At 39.0% G+C, this 17,993-nt stretch overlaps 1 protein-coding gene across 1 annotated transcript; it reads left to right on the forward strand.

Annotated features, from left to right (window-relative positions):
* Window positions 1-13,700: 13,700 nt before the first annotated feature.
* LOC136262772 (uncharacterized) lies at window positions 13,701-17,993 on the forward strand. Its single transcript, XM_066057170.1, has 4 exons — window positions 13,701-13,778; window positions 15,778-15,912; window positions 17,810-17,937; window positions 17,973-17,993. The coding sequence occupies exons 1-4, from the start codon at window positions 13,703-13,705 to the stop codon at window positions 17,991-17,993; spliced, it is 360 nt and encodes a 119-aa protein (XP_065913242.1). The 5' UTR covers window positions 13,701-13,702.

Here is a 17,993-nt window from a genome sequence, read left to right on the forward strand (position 1 = left end):
GTTGTAATCAATGGATGTTCAACAATGTTGTGTACATGGTAAAATTATGCAATTATTATATGCGTGATGTGGCAATGGTAGGCATATACTCCTTCAAGAATACTACCATAGAACCATGGAAACCTCCACACTTATCTCAAATCAAATGGACAGCTACAGTGTACATACAATTAGCCCTTTTGTATTTATTGGGCATACGATACCATCTATGTTATTTTCAAAAATATAAACTCAAGTTAGTGGCATGTACTCTGTCCTTCTCTGCATGACACAAGTTTCACATTCTGCAGACTGCATATGATTGAATTGATGCATGGCAATCCATTAATTCATGCCTGACTAATATAACAGTATGAAAGATAAGCAATAATGAATTCTGCAGCTTTTAGAATAACAGTTTTGTGCACAAATGAAAATTGTTAAGTAGTTAACTATATAGGGTATACTGAGGTGCAATTTATGGTACAAATAATACGTGAGTTTTGCTTTTAGTAGCAAGTGTTAAACTGCCTGTATTATAGTGGTAACAACATGCATTTATCACACCAATGAAGTACATACAAATCCTTAAATAGCTTGCTACACACTGCCCTAATACTGTGACTGCTTTTTTAGAGTGACTGCTCTATTTATGTATATATCTCAATCTTGGTATGTATACTAAATATTCACTGGAGGGAATTTGCCCCAAACACCCCATCCTGGACCCACCATTGTGTAGTAAGAAGCAGCCAATTGTAACAATAGCACCACTGCGCCAGCAATAATTATAAGCATCTTTCATTTATTGTACATGTCTACAGCAGGAAGAAGTGAATAGCAGCAGTATAGTACACCAAGACATTTACATCCAAAAGTTTTTTTTTGATTATAACCACCACAACAACATGGTTTCACTCCAGGAAGATCCTGCTCAACCTAACTACTATTGGTCATGAACAATTGGGCAAAAGCATTAGACACTGGCCACTTTGTTGACATCTTGTATTATTGACTTTGCTAAAGCTTTTGATTCTGTCCCACACAATCGTTTGATTTCTAAACTCCAAGGTTGTGGTATAACTGGGGTTGAGAATTTCCAAATCAGAATGGTCAGATTATGTCAGTGGAGTACCACAGGGCTCAGTTTTAGGCTCTATTCTGTCCAATATTTATGTAAGTGACATGTCCTAATCATTAACAGTCCCATTGTGATGATGTAAAAATGTACAGAAATATTGTGGTGATTGACAGCTTCCTTCAACTTCAGCAAAAAATTAGGTTACTCTATCAATGGTCAGGCCTGCATCAAACATGCCAGCATAATAAAAAGTACAAAATATAAATAACAAAACTGGGGAGTCCTCAGACACCCGCATGACTTTAAAAGGCCTGTGTGGGTGTGGTTACACAATAAAAATAAATTAATTACAGATTAAGTAACTAGATCCAGCCACTCCTTAGATATTCTTACAAGTAATATCCTCTCTGAGGCTTGGATATATATATATATATACTCTCAGTCTGGTGGGCATCATGCATCTAAGTATGTTCTAATTGTAGGGAGGCATACACTGTAAAAATGAGGTGTTACAGGTACACCCATCGTAAAGGTGTTCATGTACATCCATGGTATTTACAACACCCTAAGGGAGTACTGTAGTGTCATTGAACACCAGAAATGTTATTTTACTCTCCATTAATAGATGAGCTACTGTAAGGGTGTTTGTCTACACCATGGTATATTGAAACCCACAATCAGATACTTCTAATGAAAATTAGGTTATAAGTACATGTTGTTAACTTCTATAAGAATGAATTGGGAACAGCTATGTGGTAAATATAAAGTGCTGATTATTGTGTACTGCTAATGTGCTTTGTTGTTGGTAATCACTGAGCATAAATTGAAATCGACATGACAGTTACTGGAATGTTACAGCAAGCCCACATTTCTTTTCAATGAAATGCCACCATGGAGAGCACTAGAACACTTTTAAGTGTACTGTGACATCTTTTAGGTAGTCCTAGAACACCATTAGGGAGTATTGTATAAACACCTTTGTTACACCTTTTAGTTGTTCCTAGAGCACCCCTGGGGAGCACTGCAACTCCCTTCAAAGGAGTTTAATTTACACAGCAGTTAGAACACCCCTAAAGGTGTTTGGAATGCTCCCTATTTTTAACACTGTAGGATCTTGGGCAAACCGTGTATAGGCAGCACAGAACACTGTATATAATAATAATACTGAAAGCACATAATAACAATCAACTCTTACAACTACAGTACACAATATTTATATTACAGGTATGCATAAATTTGACCCAGTCTGGGAAAACCGGTCTTATTGTCCATGTCAGCAGATTCGATTTTTCACCCAGGACACAAAGCTACATGAATAAACTATCTAATTCCACAATCAAAATCAGCTAGACTTGAGTGGTCTGGTTTTGCTGGTTGCTTTTCCCAAGCCCAGTGGCGATCTTTACGTGCGGTGTGGCGCCTTAATGGAACTCTGGTCACCTTGGGGATGGCTGTATGTGGCTGTACAGCTCTGTAGTGTTGAATAAGTACCTCTGCAGTGAATTTCCTTTCATTTTAGCCAATTTTGAGACCTGAATGGATTAAAACTTGGCCTAATTCATACCTTCACCTTCCTTTTCAAATTTTGAACACCATCTTGCCCACCTTCCAAGCCGCTCTCCCACCCCTTTTGGAGCTCACCTGACACAGTAAACCTTAAGCTTGGTTTATAAACTATCCAAAATGGCAGGAAACTTAGTTGTTGGCTACTTGCACAGTGGATGCTCTGGAAGGTAAGAAATTGGTGTAAAACGTGTGAAAATTTGGTACACATAGTTTCAACCATTGGTGAGTAGGGATGCGGCGATTATGCCGGCATAATTTCGGGCACAATAGGTATGCGTGGGAATCAGGAATTATGCTAGCATTTTGAGGTGATTATAAAGCTTTAACAGTAGGAAAATCTGCAGATTGCACAATTCCGTTAAAAAAGATCGAGATACTCTAATAGAGCAGTCAGAAACTTTAATAGAGCAGTCATCGAATATTATTTATTCTAATAAAGCAGTCACATTGAAATGAAATACTCTAATACAGCAACCAACTGAAGAATTCAAGACTACTTGAAGCTTAAACATCAATGAAAATGGTGTGATACAGCAATAAACATCAACCTCATTACATCATCATCAACATTACTGACTTGAAGCTTAAACATCAACATCAATGAAAATGGTCCCAATAAATACTTTAGGTTTAAGGAAGAAAATCCATCCCTCCTGGAGGTAGACTGAGTGTGGTCCCGACTAGACATTGGGTGACCTGCAGTTCGAATCCTGGGGTTGGAGGGATTTTTTTCCTTTATACTTTGGCCCCTTTTCTGTTACACCTTATTCAGTCAGTAAAGTCAAGTCACTAGGTCTAAGTCCTTGTAGGTTAGGTAATCCTAAGGCTGCAGCACATGTTGCTGTCAGACCTTCAGTGCTGGTCACTGTAAAGTGCTAATAATAAAAAAATATAATAAAAACTGACATTATTAGCCAATCATGGTGGCATAATTTTGGGAATAATGGGCAATTCTCAAAAGCATAATAGGTGATTTTTTTAGCACTGCTCAAAAGCATAATGCTCAATTTTTGGAGCATAATAGCCTCATGCCTATTGGTGAGCTACAACACACTAAATACTTAAAACCGGCATTTCTCAATACTTTTAAATAGGCAATAAGACCGGTTTTCCCAGACTGGGTCACAAATTACATCATGTCACATCATTACATTACATCATTAACTCTATTATAAAGCACGTCTGACAGATGACTTGTTGAGCAGAGTTAGAAAATTGAAAACAGCCTAAAGTTTATGTTAAAAACATCTAAAACTAACAATGCCAATCTGTGAATGCTATCCCACTAGGGACCTTGAAGCCTGTTAATACAGGGAGTCAGAAACATGTAACTAAAATGTTGAAGAATGCAGGAAAAATCCCTGACCCATGGAGTGCATGGTGACTTGAATGCAATCCAATTATTGGCAGAACATTGAAGTTTTAATTGACTAAACTTCTTGTTGTTTTTTAATGTTTTTATCTACTTTACCAGTTAGGAACTGGAGGGCGAACACTGGAGACAAAGCCTGTATGAAGTGCTTACAACCATGGGTAGTCTGGGCGGACTTGTTGTGGCACTGCAAGTGGTCCAGGGGGACCATTTACAGCAACTGTAAGTAGTCCGGGGGACTGATTTCGGGGGGGTGGGTTGTAGCATGACAGGTCCCCTACTGAAAACTTTAAAAAAATCTTCGATTGTTTCCAGGGTCGCCCACAGGGGGGGAACTGGGGCATTTTGCCCTGGGCCCCAGCCTGAAATGGGCCCCAGGAGGTCCCATGAAGGGCCCCTTGAATACCTGTTTAAAAGATTGATATACTCTAATAGAGCAGTCAGACCTAAATACTCTAATAGAGCAGTCACAGTATTCTTCAGAGAAGCAGTGTAGTAAGCTTATAGATAAGGAGATATGGTTGGTGAAGGGTAGCTATTGTCATTGTTAGCAGGTCATGACCTTTTTCTTTTTTTTGGTCTTCAACTTACAGCTTGGGTAAAGTTGTGATTCAAAATGGAAACCTCCTTGCCTCTGGGGCTAGGCACCGGCCGATTATGCCAGCATAACTTAAAGCATAATAGGTGACCAAAGGCATCAAGCATAACGCCAGCATAATAGGGACGATGTTTGAAAAATTAATTAAATGCGCAATACGTGCGCCTGAAAGAAGGCAAATATTCACTGCTAATAGTATAATTAGTGCATTTCATATTTAAAAACATGTAATATAACTTATTAAATCGTTTCTTTGTTGGTTATTCACACTTTGCAGAAATAAGATCGAGATACTCTAATAGAGCAGTCACTTACTCTAATAGAGCAGTCAGGAAAGGCTGATATACTCTAATAAAACAGTCAGTTCTAGAGCATAATCTTGATTTTGAAAGCATAATTTTGAGCATAATAGGCTTAATTTTTGAGCAATGCTCAAAAGCATAATAGGTAAAATTTTGGGCATAATAGGCCGGAGCCTATCTGGGGCCCCACTTTAACTCTTTTGCCCTGGGCCCCTTAATTTCTCTGGGCGGCACTGATTGTTTCTGTCGATTGCGTGCTGATTGCGGTAGCTACTATGATGGATAGGGTCCATCATCTAATATGGCTGAACCCTTTGGACGTATAGCTATAAAAGAATAAAATAGCTAATAAAACAAAGTTGCTATTGTTCCGGCAGCAAGAAATATTTTGTCAGGGCTATTGTTCCGGCAGTCCACTAGATTTCTCTCACCATGAAGCACACTAGTTGTATGCTATGCCCCAAGTTTCAATAGACATGCATCTAGTAGGTTTCTGCGAGCATTCAACTTTAGGGGTAGTACTAGTATTACAGTTAGGGTCGGGTTCAGCTTTGGTTTCTTCTTCACCTTTGTCTTCAATATAATAAATTATAGAAGTTAGTCCACTCGGAGACATACAACTGAACTAAGGGAGTTGGGTAGCTGGGAGCCACGTATATAGCACAATGGCTAAGACTCTGGGTTAACAAATCGAAGTTCATGGGTTCAATTTCCAATTTTGTGTGTGGGGGGGGGGGGGGGGGGGGTTTATTCATGTTTAGGGACCCGCCGATTATGCTGGCATAATTATGAACATAATAAGTGCCTAAAAGCATTGAGCATAATGCTAGCATAATAGGTAGAATATTTGTATAATAGTATGAATTCTTGCTTATCAAAGTAGCTATCACAGAAAGATCGATAATTATACTCTAATAGAACAGTCAGTAACTCAGTGGCAGTTTGCTGGACCAAAATTTATTCTCATAGGTAAATCAATCCCCTAGAAACTCCTCTATCAAGGTGGCCAAGTGGGGTTTTGAATATGTACATAGCTATTTCTACTATATATCAATGATCTAATATCAAATATTCAGAGCACTGTTCGTTTATTTGCTGATGACTGTCTTATCTATCGACCAATAAATTCTCCTAACGATCATCAGTTATTACAACAAGACTTAAATACACTAAATACTTGGGCTAAAACATGGCAAATGAAATTTAATGTTGACAAGTGTTGCATTCTTCAGTTATCCAAACACCACCATAAAACAACATTTCTTTATCACATGTCAAACAAACCCCTCAAAGTTGTTGAACAGCATTCTTACCTTGGAATAAGAATAGATCACCATCTTTCTTGGGGACCACAAGTTAACCATGTATGCAACAAGGCAACCAGACTAATCGGCTTTTTACAGCGTAACTTAAGAAACTGTTCATGTGCACTTAAAGAACTAAGCTATAAACAATTTATCTTACCTGTGCTGGAATATGCTGCTGAAATTTGAGACCCATACCACCTAAAGGACATAAATAAAATAGACATGATACAACATAGAGCAGCTAGATTTGTCCTGAATCAACCATGGAGAAGGAATATGCGAGATAGTATAACTGAAATACTAACATCATTAGAATGGCCACCACTCCAATTAAGGAGAAAATGTGCAAGATTAACTCTATTATACAAGATTATCCACTACCTAACCGAAATACCTAACAGCTACTTACCAACATTATCACCTGTCACCATTACAAGATCTAATCATGAACAAAAATTCCTACACTATCATACATCAGTAGACAACTATAAGTACTCATTTTTTCCAAGAACAATACCAGAATGGAATGGACTACCACAAGACATCATCAACCAACAAACTATTGACAGCTTCAAACAATTAATATACAATCACTTTAATTTTAATGTACATTAGCACTTATGCCCCAGGCAGGCTCTGCTAATTAAACAATATAATAATATATAATAATATAATATAGCCACATATGGGTTTTGACAAGCTTCTCAGTCCCAGTACTGGAGAATTTGACACTACACTTTGTCAAATCCCCTATATTCCCCCACCCTAGTTTTGCATGGCCAGACCGCTTTTATCCATGTATTGGATGGAGAAATAAAGGTTCTGGTGCAACTCCAGAGGCGTAGCTATAATGCAGGCAGGTGAGGCAGTTGCCTCACCAAATATTGGTGACAGAAGAGAGCCACATTGGACCTTTTAGATGCATTGAAGTTAACACAAAGTTTACGTGCTGTTTAGTTCAATTTATTGCATATAGTAAGAGTCTATCCCGGTGGGTTAGCTACTGAGGTTAACTTTTCAGAAACTGGTCAAGCAAGATCGTAATACTCTAATAGAGCAGTCACCCTAATAAAACACTCACCCTAATACAACATACAAGTAAATTTTAATACAACACTTTTGATAAATTTAATAACTTAAATCTCCCTCATAATCAATCTCAGATGGTCTAACTTTTCCAGGGGAACATAACCCTGACCCCTTGGACTGACATGTTATCAGTGCTTATAATTTATACATATACTCAAGTCAAGGTCTGAGCAACATGCATAAAATACACCATAATGTGCAATTACAAACTAAAATTACCTCCAGATTCAATCTTGTAACTCTTATTAATCTTCAAAAATTTCCTTGGGCGCAATGCCCCAAGACCCTCTAGCTGGAACATGTTACGACTAGAGTGTATGCATCATTCATAAAGCATTGCAAGGTCTGCCGCACCTATTAAAAATTTCTAGCTACGCCCCTGAATTCCAATAGTAGGCATTCCAGACTGATCTTAAAATTTCGGAAAAACGGGCTTTTTATATGCTCAATAGATAGAGTATTGATTGCCAATCTCAGAAATATATATAGTTTGTTGGGTTGGAATTAGCTACTTTGTCATGACAGTGCTTAAAAACTGAAAAAAGGTACATTTTTTCTCCAGGGCTTCCCATACATTTTACAGGGGAAAATGGCATAATTGAATCAGGAAGCCATCTAGCAATCTGGACTATCTTGAAACTGCAGTTGCTTCTAGCTGCAAGTTTGTACATGTAATGAGACTAACTTCAGGTCTTATTGGATCTCAGCGATCTTTGTATGCTTTGTGGTGAGCAAATATGTTTCACCTACTGCACACTTCTCAATACAATGGTGTATGCCCATAGGCAAGTGGCTATCTCAAGTTGGTAAAAACATCAAGTTAACAACTTATAAAGGTAAACAACTAAAGTGGAGGTGCCACAATGATGCAACAATACCTAAGGTGGAGTTGTGGTTTCAATTATGGCATTGTTATGCCGACTTTGAAGTGGTTTATACTTTTGAGCTGATGACACAACCATCAGAAAATTGCTCTGGAGCTGAAAATCGCTAACCCGAGCGAAGTAGCTACGCACTTTAAAGTAAGCACCAGCGACTACCTTCCACCCGACCGTACGTTTTTTAAAGTTTTAAAGTATTCTACATAGCTACATTACAAGGCTTGAAAAGATTACAAAACAACACAAAACTTACTTATATGTAACGCGCACGATAAAACTAAGATTGTCATGATGATCAGCGTGTGGACAAACCCCACAGCAATTTTCACCCTCATTGGAGCTCGGACGACGGAGCAATCCCAAGTTAAACACGAGTTGTCATTTTGTACCAGGGTTCTATTGGGGAATATACGGAGAATTTTTTTTATTAAAAAATCTCGGATACTGGAATGCCTACCAATAGCTGTTTACTTCTGAGCCGTCCCCAGACTCTGGGGACGCTAATTGAATAACATTGGCCGCGCCATGACGTCAGTAAAACAATGAAGTATTAGTACACTCCTGCTCCGGTTGTGAGTCTTGTTACACTATGAGGATGAACTTTCAAGACGCTATAAAACAGATATCGGAGCAAATTAAGATTCGTTTAAAGGATAAACAGATCGAAGCCATCTCGAGTTTACTTACTGACGTCATCGACGCCTCCTTTGCTGCCAATGTTATTCAATTAGCGCCCCCAGAGTCTGGGGACGGCTCAGAAGTAAACGGGAGTTGCACCAGACCCACCCAACTTAGTACACGGGGGGAAAAAACGGTCTGGCCACGCGAGACTACCCCCACCCTACCAGGGAGGCGGGGAATGACATTAATAGGTGCATAATTATGGCTCGAATTATGGTGATTATGATTAAGTGTATGTTAGATTGATACCCACTGGAGGTTTTATAGTAGGGTTGACAACCCGAGGGCGCGGTTTGGTCATCGAGGCGTGGCATTAATTAGTGACCGAGGCGCAGCCGAGGTCACTAATTAATGCCCGCTGAGGTGCCAAACCAAGCACGATGGTTTCAACCTACTAAAAAACGACAGTGGATATCTAGCCTATTTAGAAAGCAGCTCGTTACCAGCACTGACAAAAGAAGCATGGAGTCACGCTAGGTAAGGTCCTTTACTGAGGATTTTCTCTCCGTTCGAACATTGCGTACTGCGTGCTTGACTTACTTCACATGGATAATAATGCAGTACGCAATACGGCTGTACGCGATACGCAGTACGCAATGTTCAAACGGACAGAAAATTCTCAGTACAGCGTGTTTGCGTATGCCGCCGGCTTAGTGGCCAGGTTAGTGCGGGAGGTCCTTCACACAAAATCCATCGACGATATTTCGAAATATGGAAATTTGCCAACCCAAATTTCCAAATTTCTACCAATGATGTACAAATTTCTGTCCTAGAAATTTTTGAGTGCTACGAAGTTGTAGCTTGAGTTGTACTATATTTTGTGCCTTAGGCTACTGATTAGATAAGCTGTGGTTTCAGCATCGGTTCAATCCAAGCCGAGCGGTTCACTACCCGGTTCACTAGCGGTCCGGTAAGCCATCGTGACTCCATCGCTGTTGGGGCGAGGGTGCCAGTGCATGTGGCCTCTCAAGAATTTGAATAAAACTCTCGTCAGTAATCCATGGACACACCAAAATGACTTACACTGTGTCCTTTGCACTGTGAGAATCGAAAGGATACAACAAATTTACGAGCAGATTACGGACACATGTTGGTGCGCTTATAATCTAAATGGCGCTAAATGTCTTCTATTGACAGTGACCCCTCTTCCTTGCATCTCGCTTCGTGTATATACACGTATGACATAAATGCATGCAGTAGAACTTACACTAATGAAATCAATATTCAATGCCAAACATTTTTAAAATTTTAGGATTTTGTGTATTTAAAATTCAGTCATGAACGACATTTCTGGAAGTAAAGGACCCCTCGGGTTAGTGTTGTTTTAGCAGCTGTTATTTAGTTCCAAGGCTTGTTTACTAGCTAATACAAGCTGGCCACGAAGCGACAAGCTTTATTACAAGCTGCGCTTGGATAATCTTTGTCACACCCTTATGGCACAAGTAGTGGCTGGCTCAAAGCTATTCCTCGAGTCAGTCTGGGTTTGGCTATCCCTGGGCCTGAATTTGTTATTGGATTACGTATATGGTTGGGTGTTTCTTTGTTTCCGCTCTCTCCTTTGTGTACCTGTCTTTCTACCATCGATAACTATGGTGACCATCTGTTAGGTTGCTCTCAAGGCCCAATGAGAATACGTCGACATGATGCTCTGGTAAACATCATTTATAATGCCCTTTCACAGGATCACCCTGGGGTTCTTAGGGAACAGAGAGCTTCTTATGATGATGGGTTGCGCCCTGGCGATGTTTTTCATCCTGACTTCCAGCATAGTCGTCCAGCTTACTTCGATGTCTCCATACGCAGAGTTGGGGTAGTTACTTCAGAAAAGTAACTAGTTACTAGTTACACATTACTGTTATTCCATGTAACTTAGTTACAGTTACAGTTACTTTTCAAAAGGTAACTAAGTACTCTAGTTACTAGTTACTTTCATAGTACAAATTATGACTTGTTTTTAGCTTTTGTAACATGAATTTTGCTCAGATATGCATCACATACATGCATTACATAAGTACACTTAAAATAATAATTCTGTGGCTATTTCAGGTCAATTCTAAATATTGCTACATCTGTTACTCAAGCTGAATCATAGAGAACAGTACACAGAATCTGTCTACTTAATGTGTCTGTAGCATATATGACACAAAAATTGAAGTGCTCTTGCTTTTAAAGCATAATTAACTCTGTCCATATGCTGCACCACTCAGCCTGCTTTTATCTCCTCCTGTGCTTCATGTGCTGGGGTGGCTGCTGCTGCTGGAGAGGTTGCCAAGGATGAGAAGCATTTGGCAGCTGTGGAGAAGGTGGGGTCAAATTTCATTCCATTAGTTGTGGAAACATTTGGAGTTTGGACACCTTTTGCTCTAAAAACTTTACAGAATATAGCTGACCGTACCACTCCTCGCAGCGGTGTCCCTCGGAAAGTTGCTAGAAAGAACTTGCTACAACAACTGTCTGTGCAACTGTGATCGAACAATGCTGAGATGATCTTGAGGTACTGGGCCCTTCAGGGCTCGGATGGTGATGACAATCCCGTTTTCCCCTAGTAATAGTTTTCCCCCTGTAGCTAGCTGTAGTTTATGTAGTTGTAATAGTTGTTTGTAATTGTAATGAGTTATTGCGGATTTGAAAAAAAAAATTTTTTTTGGAAGCAATCTAGCTGCGCTTGGAGCTTTATGTCAAGCTTTGTAACAACTGGCCATGAAGCGACAAGCTTTATTACAACGCGACAAGCTGTATTACAACTGGCCATGAAGCGACAAAAGTTGCACTGAAACAGGTGCAGTAGCACAGCTGAAGTGTGTTGATGGTCTAATGGCGACGGTGCTGACAAACAGACGAACGCAAATATGCTTGCCAGGGGGTAGCCAACGTCTTGGGACTCTCGTACACTATCTGAGAAATCCAATTAGAAATCCATTAAATATTTAGAAATCCCGTTTCACGTACAAAATAGGTTATTCTCGTTTTCGTCCGTTCATGAGTTCAATTACGGTCGCCGCTCTATACAACGTTTCAAATTGACAGTGCAAAAGTACACTTGTGTCTCATCTGAAGTTCCCAGCTACTCTCTCAGGCAGGGCCGCCCACAGGGGGGGGGGGGGGGGGGGCAACTGGGGCATTTTGCCCCGGGCCCCAGCCTGAAAGGGGCCCCAGGAGGCCCCCCTGAATACCTGTTTAAAAGATCGATATACTCTAATAGAGCAGTCACAGTATTCTTCAGAGGAGCAGTGTAGCAAGACTTTTTTTTTTTTTTTTTTTTTTTGGTCTTCACCTTACAACTTGGGTCAAGGGCCCCTTAATTTCTCTGGGCGGCCCTGCTCTCAGGTGTCCTTTGCAAAACCTCAAGGTAAAAACGTCACCGTAAAAATCGAAAATAGAGTTATATTGTATTACCAAATATATTGAAATACTTAAATATTGGGACTCTCGTACACCATGTTGGGTTTTGCGTGGGCGCTGGCTACCCCTTGATGCTTGCTGTAAACTCGACAACACCAGTAGTTTCACTGGTTGTGAATGTGGAACATTGTTGGAGTAACTGTAATATGCATCGAGCAGCTGGCTCGTTCAGTTTGACGGTTAGCTTGGTCAAGTGCTGGTATGGCTGACGAAGGTACACAAAACCCAAATCTCACTTAATAATAAATCAGTGATGTAGAAAACTCTTTGAAGTGTTGTTGTATTTACCACAACAGTATCACGTGACAACAGGTCTCTAAATGAAACTTAGAGCCCTCACCTCAGGTCTCTAAGTGGTATTAATAACCTCATTAACTGTGTCAACATCAAAAATTATTCATGCTGCTTTCTAAATACGGGTAAAGGCACAGCCTGTATACCTGACCAAAAACATACTTATACAAAAATAAATCTTGAATCAAATAAGGCCCCTATTTGGTGATTATTAGTTTCTCATCCACCGCCTGCATCCTTCTTAGGCTACCACATGGTAAGCCATTATTTACTCTGTGCATGCTCAGAAGAACACGTGATACCAAACCATCATAGTTTTGTATTGAACACAATGGCGTTTTTAATCAACACTACAGTGCATTATATATCACCAGGAGAATTGTTGTTTACTTGTCAAATTACTTCTATTTTTGACAGTTTTTCAACATTCAACTGAAATCCCACTATGATGAAGTTGATAGAGCACGATTACAACTAAAAACCAATATTACTTTGTGGGAGTAAAGAAAGAAAATTTTTATTTATTTTTTATTTATTTATTTATTAATGCTTTACAGCACAAGTGCTGAAGGTCTGTAGGACACCTGGTCCTACAGCCTGCTCAAAGACTTTAGCTACTTAAGGTGTGTTTGAAAAGTTGGAGAAAGGAGAAAAAATCCATGACTGGACCTAGGTAGCCTCGAACCTGCAGCCATCCGATTTACGCTCAAACACTTACAGGAGTCTACCAGGTGGTCAGGATGTTTTCTCCTTGTTATTTTCATGTAACTATATCCATAGGAATTCTAGAGAGTAACTCATTATCTCAAACTACCCTTTTTTGGACATCAGTGTATTAATATTATAATGGCCTAATGGTAATGCTCTCCTGCCCGCATCATAATAATTAGAAAGACTGGATGAGAAACTAATAATCACCAAATAGGGGCCTAAATAATTAAGGCTCTAATAAATTAATATGTGCAGAGGCGTCCGCGGGCATGAAGTGTGCAAACTGATTAACCACAAATATGTGATATGTAGTAAGTTGTTTACCACTTGATTGTGACTACTAATTCTTCAGTGGATTCGACTCTGCAGCTGCTGAACGCGGCTGTCCAGCTAGTTAGCTACATAGCAACTGCGTGTTTCTGTATACGTAGATTACATTATGCCAACGGATATGAATGCGCCGGCGCTGATTGGAGTACTTGCTTTTGTTAGCTTTCTGCATTTCGGATTTACAAGTAAGTTTGTCAAGTGTGTTTTATTATTATTTTGATGCGTGACAATATTATAGTTAGGTTCCGCAATCCGGCGAAACTACTTTTACAAATCGATCCCTCTACCATTGTGGAATGTTCATTGTAGCATCCCATTGCTAGATCCACCATGAAGCACGATTGTTGTCTATAAACGTTTTTAGTATCTCGTGAGATGCAAAATTTCGTGAAGGAGCGACCGGATGAAACTTGCTGCATCAGTAGCGTAAGCAATCGATTATCGGCCAGGTTGTAGCTATGCCAACCTACGGGATTCTCGTTTAGAACAAGATAAGCACGAACTTTTTACACCCAGCTAAGGCAATTTAATACTCTAGGTGTCCACAACGTACCAGCTCCCAAGGTATACTGGCGTTCTTCAGTAGCATCGGGCCAAAGACAGTAGTGTATTGCATCAATTATCGACCGTCAACGTCGTTTTTCGTCCACTCGTTAGGCCCCTATTTGGTGATTATTAGTTTCTCATCCACCGCCCGCATCTTTCTTAAGCTACCGCATGGTAAGTCATTATTTACTCTGCGCATGCTCAGAAGAACACGTGATACCAAACCGTTATTTTTTGTTGATGAACGCTACAATTCGCTATATATCACCAGTTTTCCTTAGCAAATTGCTGCAGTGCCAGTTGCAATCGTGCTCTATCGACTTCATCAAAGCAGGCTTTCAGTTGACTGTCGAAAAGCAGTTGGCGATCACGAAAAGTAGAATCAGCTGGTGAAGGAAATGTTTGTAGTAAGAAAGAAAGACAATTTGGACAAGGTCTCTACATCAGTGTGTTAATATTATACAATAATGGCATAATGGTAATACCCTCCCGCCCGCATCATAATAAATAGAAAGGCTGGATGAGAAACTAATAATCACCGAATAGGGGCCTTAACTTGCGTACATCAATTATCGTCCAGTTTGAGGTATTTCGCCTGGCATTCCCACACAATTCAAAACTAAATCTTGCCAATAGTGAATAGTCTACCAGTACTAATTGTAATTCCAGCAAAATTTCAAGTAAGTCTTATGCGCGATTTTCGAAATACAGTTAAACATACACTTCGTGTATGTCTGTATGTGCGTGCGTGTATACATACATACATACATACATACATACATACATACATACATACATACATACATACATACATACATACGTACATACATACATACATGCATACATACATATACGCACACACACACACACACTAGGCTTTTATAACCAAATGTGGACAAAAAGCTTTTGCATCAATAGCCTTAAGAACAACATTGTACATTTATTGTATTTTGCGTGGGAGGATCAAAGTGCCGCCACGTACTGTATGTTCCATATTGTGCTGATTAGCTGCATAACTGTACTGTATAAATCATACAGCACAGTTATGTGGTTAATTGGGCAAATACAGTACAGTTATACAGTACAGTAATGTAAGGAATATTACAAAAACAACCCCACTCAAGACAGCATGATTGATCACGTGCATGACATTGTTATCGCTAAAACTAGCCAGACTACTGCAGTTTTCCAAGTTCTTGCAATGCAAATATACAAGCATGTACATGTGCAGTTGTTCAACAATGGATTTTGAGTGACAACTACTGACTCACAGGACTTCAAGCACGCCTACGCATACAAATCGACAGCCTCAGAACATTACAGGTGTAGTTAAAGAACTGCACATACTGACACAATATTAGCACATGACACTTTGCATGCAACTTACTGATATTCTATATCTGATCACCAAAAATTGAAGCAATTTGGAACACCTCCAAGCGAGATGACCGGGAAGTATAACAAAACACTTTAAGCACCACCTATGCCCATGTGTATGAAAAATACAGCATTTGGCCCTCGTGCTGATTTTCTGTACACACGCATGGCAGTGCTTTCACTGTAACATACAAATACAAAATCTAGCAAACTTTATGTGGATATACGTGTGTAATATATTTTATGTCTACTGACCACTAGCAAACTGTCACTACCCAACCTTCTATGACTCCGATAATGGTACATGTGTGATGACCTGCCCAAATGGTACTTATGGAGTTGTCAATGGAGCTAGTGATGATGGATTCATGAACTATACCAGGAACTGTACTACAAGTGAGTACTGAATAAATTGAGTACATAATAGCATGTGACTACAACTGAGAAAACTCAGCTCTATGGCATGAAATCAAACTCATAGCTTTATCACAACTAAATTGATGCATTCAGAGACTAATAATCTTCTCATTGTTCTGTACTGGTTGGTCCAGTTTCTCAGTACCCACCAATTATACAGTGTTAATGACACCAAATTTGTACTTGTAGGAAAACTACAAGCAGAAACTTAATGTCAATAAATTGTTTGAATGGCAAGTACTGGACTTGTAAGCCATGAAATGTCTTTGTTTTATCAGCTGATAACTTTTGAGTCCAATTAAACTTTACTAGTTTTCTCCATCCTCACATGTCTTTCAAAATCACTTGAAATGTTCTGACAAGGTTCTAAAGATTTTAATTGACAAAGTTTTTTGCTGACTGATGATCTAGTTGATGCCTTCAGGTAAGTATAATTTATTAACATTTCAAGGATGTGATTTCTTAATTGTTTGATGTTACTTTGGAAGTTGTAACTGAACACAAGCGCAGTGCTTGCTACTTGCTTTGCCTGCCAGTAATTAGTATGTGTGAACACATTTCATCCTGCCTGAACGTCTGGGACCAGACAAATAAATGAATTTCATAATAAGGAATTTTAAACTGTTGTCCCTAGCAACCTGAATTTTACATTATTTTGTAGGTGTGAATGTCAAAAGTAACATCTCTAATTTTTAATTGGATAGCATACGTATATAAGTCATGAGATATGACATTTTAAAGTTTGCAGTTTTCCCATACATTATCTATGGGAGGGGGTAACAGTTGCCCTCTGGGCAATCACATGGATAATGTATGGGAAAACCACAAATTTCAAAAATTCATATCTCATGATCTATATACTCTATCATTTTAAAATTTGGAAAACTTAATTGTGAGATTAACACCTACAAATAATGTTCAGTTGAGAAATGACATGAATTGAATTTGTTATTTTCCCACACATTATTTATGAGATTGCCCAGAAAGGGAAACTGTTGCTCCCTCTCATAGACAATGTATGGAAAAACGACAAACTTTAAAATGTCATATCTCATGACCTATATATATGTTATCCTTTTAAAATTTGGAGATGTTACTATAGACATTTACCCCTATAAACATTGTAAAATTCAGGTAGCTAGGGGAAACTTTTGTTATTATGAAATTACATTGCAATTCCATTTTGGACTCAAGTTTTGTCATGCCTAAAATATTTGATATTATCATACCATATGGTAGTACTGTATGTTAGGGCTTTCTTTCCTTTCAATTTTTTTCCAGCTTGGCAGTATTGTTGGTTAAGCATAATCAAGCCCAAAAATGCCTTCAGAGTGACCCCATATTTTTCAAAGAACTTTCAAAGTATGAAATTTCCTATTTAATTGAATTTTCTACTAACTAACTAACTGATGCCTTCAGCCAAGTATACAGGCTAGATTTTTTCACTGTTTGATGTTGCCTTGTCCCAAGACATGTCTTTTTTCCAACCGCAGTATAGTGGAACCTCGGTTACCAGGACCCCATTTATCCAAAACCGAACTACAAAAATGACTACTCTATTAGAGTAGTGACTGTTCTATTAGGGCAGTTGATAATACTGAGTGTTCTTTATGCTATTTTAAGGTTATTTATACACAGTCTCAGAGATATGGACTTTTCAGACTTATATAGGCCACCCCTGGTCCCAAGGGGTTCGGATAACTGAGGTTCCACTGTACATACAATACATATTATATCACGGACTTACCTTTGCCCTCCTTTGTGTCCCAATTCTTTTTGCTGACAATGCAAGACTGTGGGCATGTGCTTTTAGGTAAAGTCTATGATGCATAGTTGTTATATGATGTTGTTTAACTATAAGTCTTTGTTTCTTTAGTCCCCACAGGTTACTTCACAATATTCAATGCTACACATTATGAATTTGATGTTAATGTTTACTGTCCTATTGGAACTGTTGTGTTTGAAGGATGTATCCTTGTTGAGGATCCTAACACTGTGCAATTAGTACTTGTTGATTTTCAGAATATACCAGACACAAGTGCAGGCCAAGGAGAATTTGA

Source organism: Dysidea avara, chromosome 8, assembly GCF_963678975.1.
Source record: "Dysidea avara chromosome 8, odDysAvar1.4, whole genome shotgun sequence".
Classification (NCBI taxonomy): Eukaryota; Metazoa; Porifera; class Demospongiae; order Dictyoceratida; family Dysideidae; genus Dysidea; species Dysidea avara.

Bases quoted from the DNA above. Each gene is read 5' to 3' on its own strand.
- LOC136262772 (XM_066057170.1), top strand. From the start codon at position 13,703: ATGCCAACGGATATGAATGCGCCGGCGCTGATTGGAGTACTTGCTTTT. The intron at 13,779-15,777 runs GTAAGTTTGTCA...ACTGACCACTAG, and splicing joins TCTGCATTTCGGATTTACAA to CAAACTGTCACTACCCAACC. The intron at 15,913-17,809 runs GTGAGTACTGAA...TTGTTTCTTTAG, and splicing joins TACCAGGAACTGTACTACAA to TCCCCACAGGTTACTTCACA.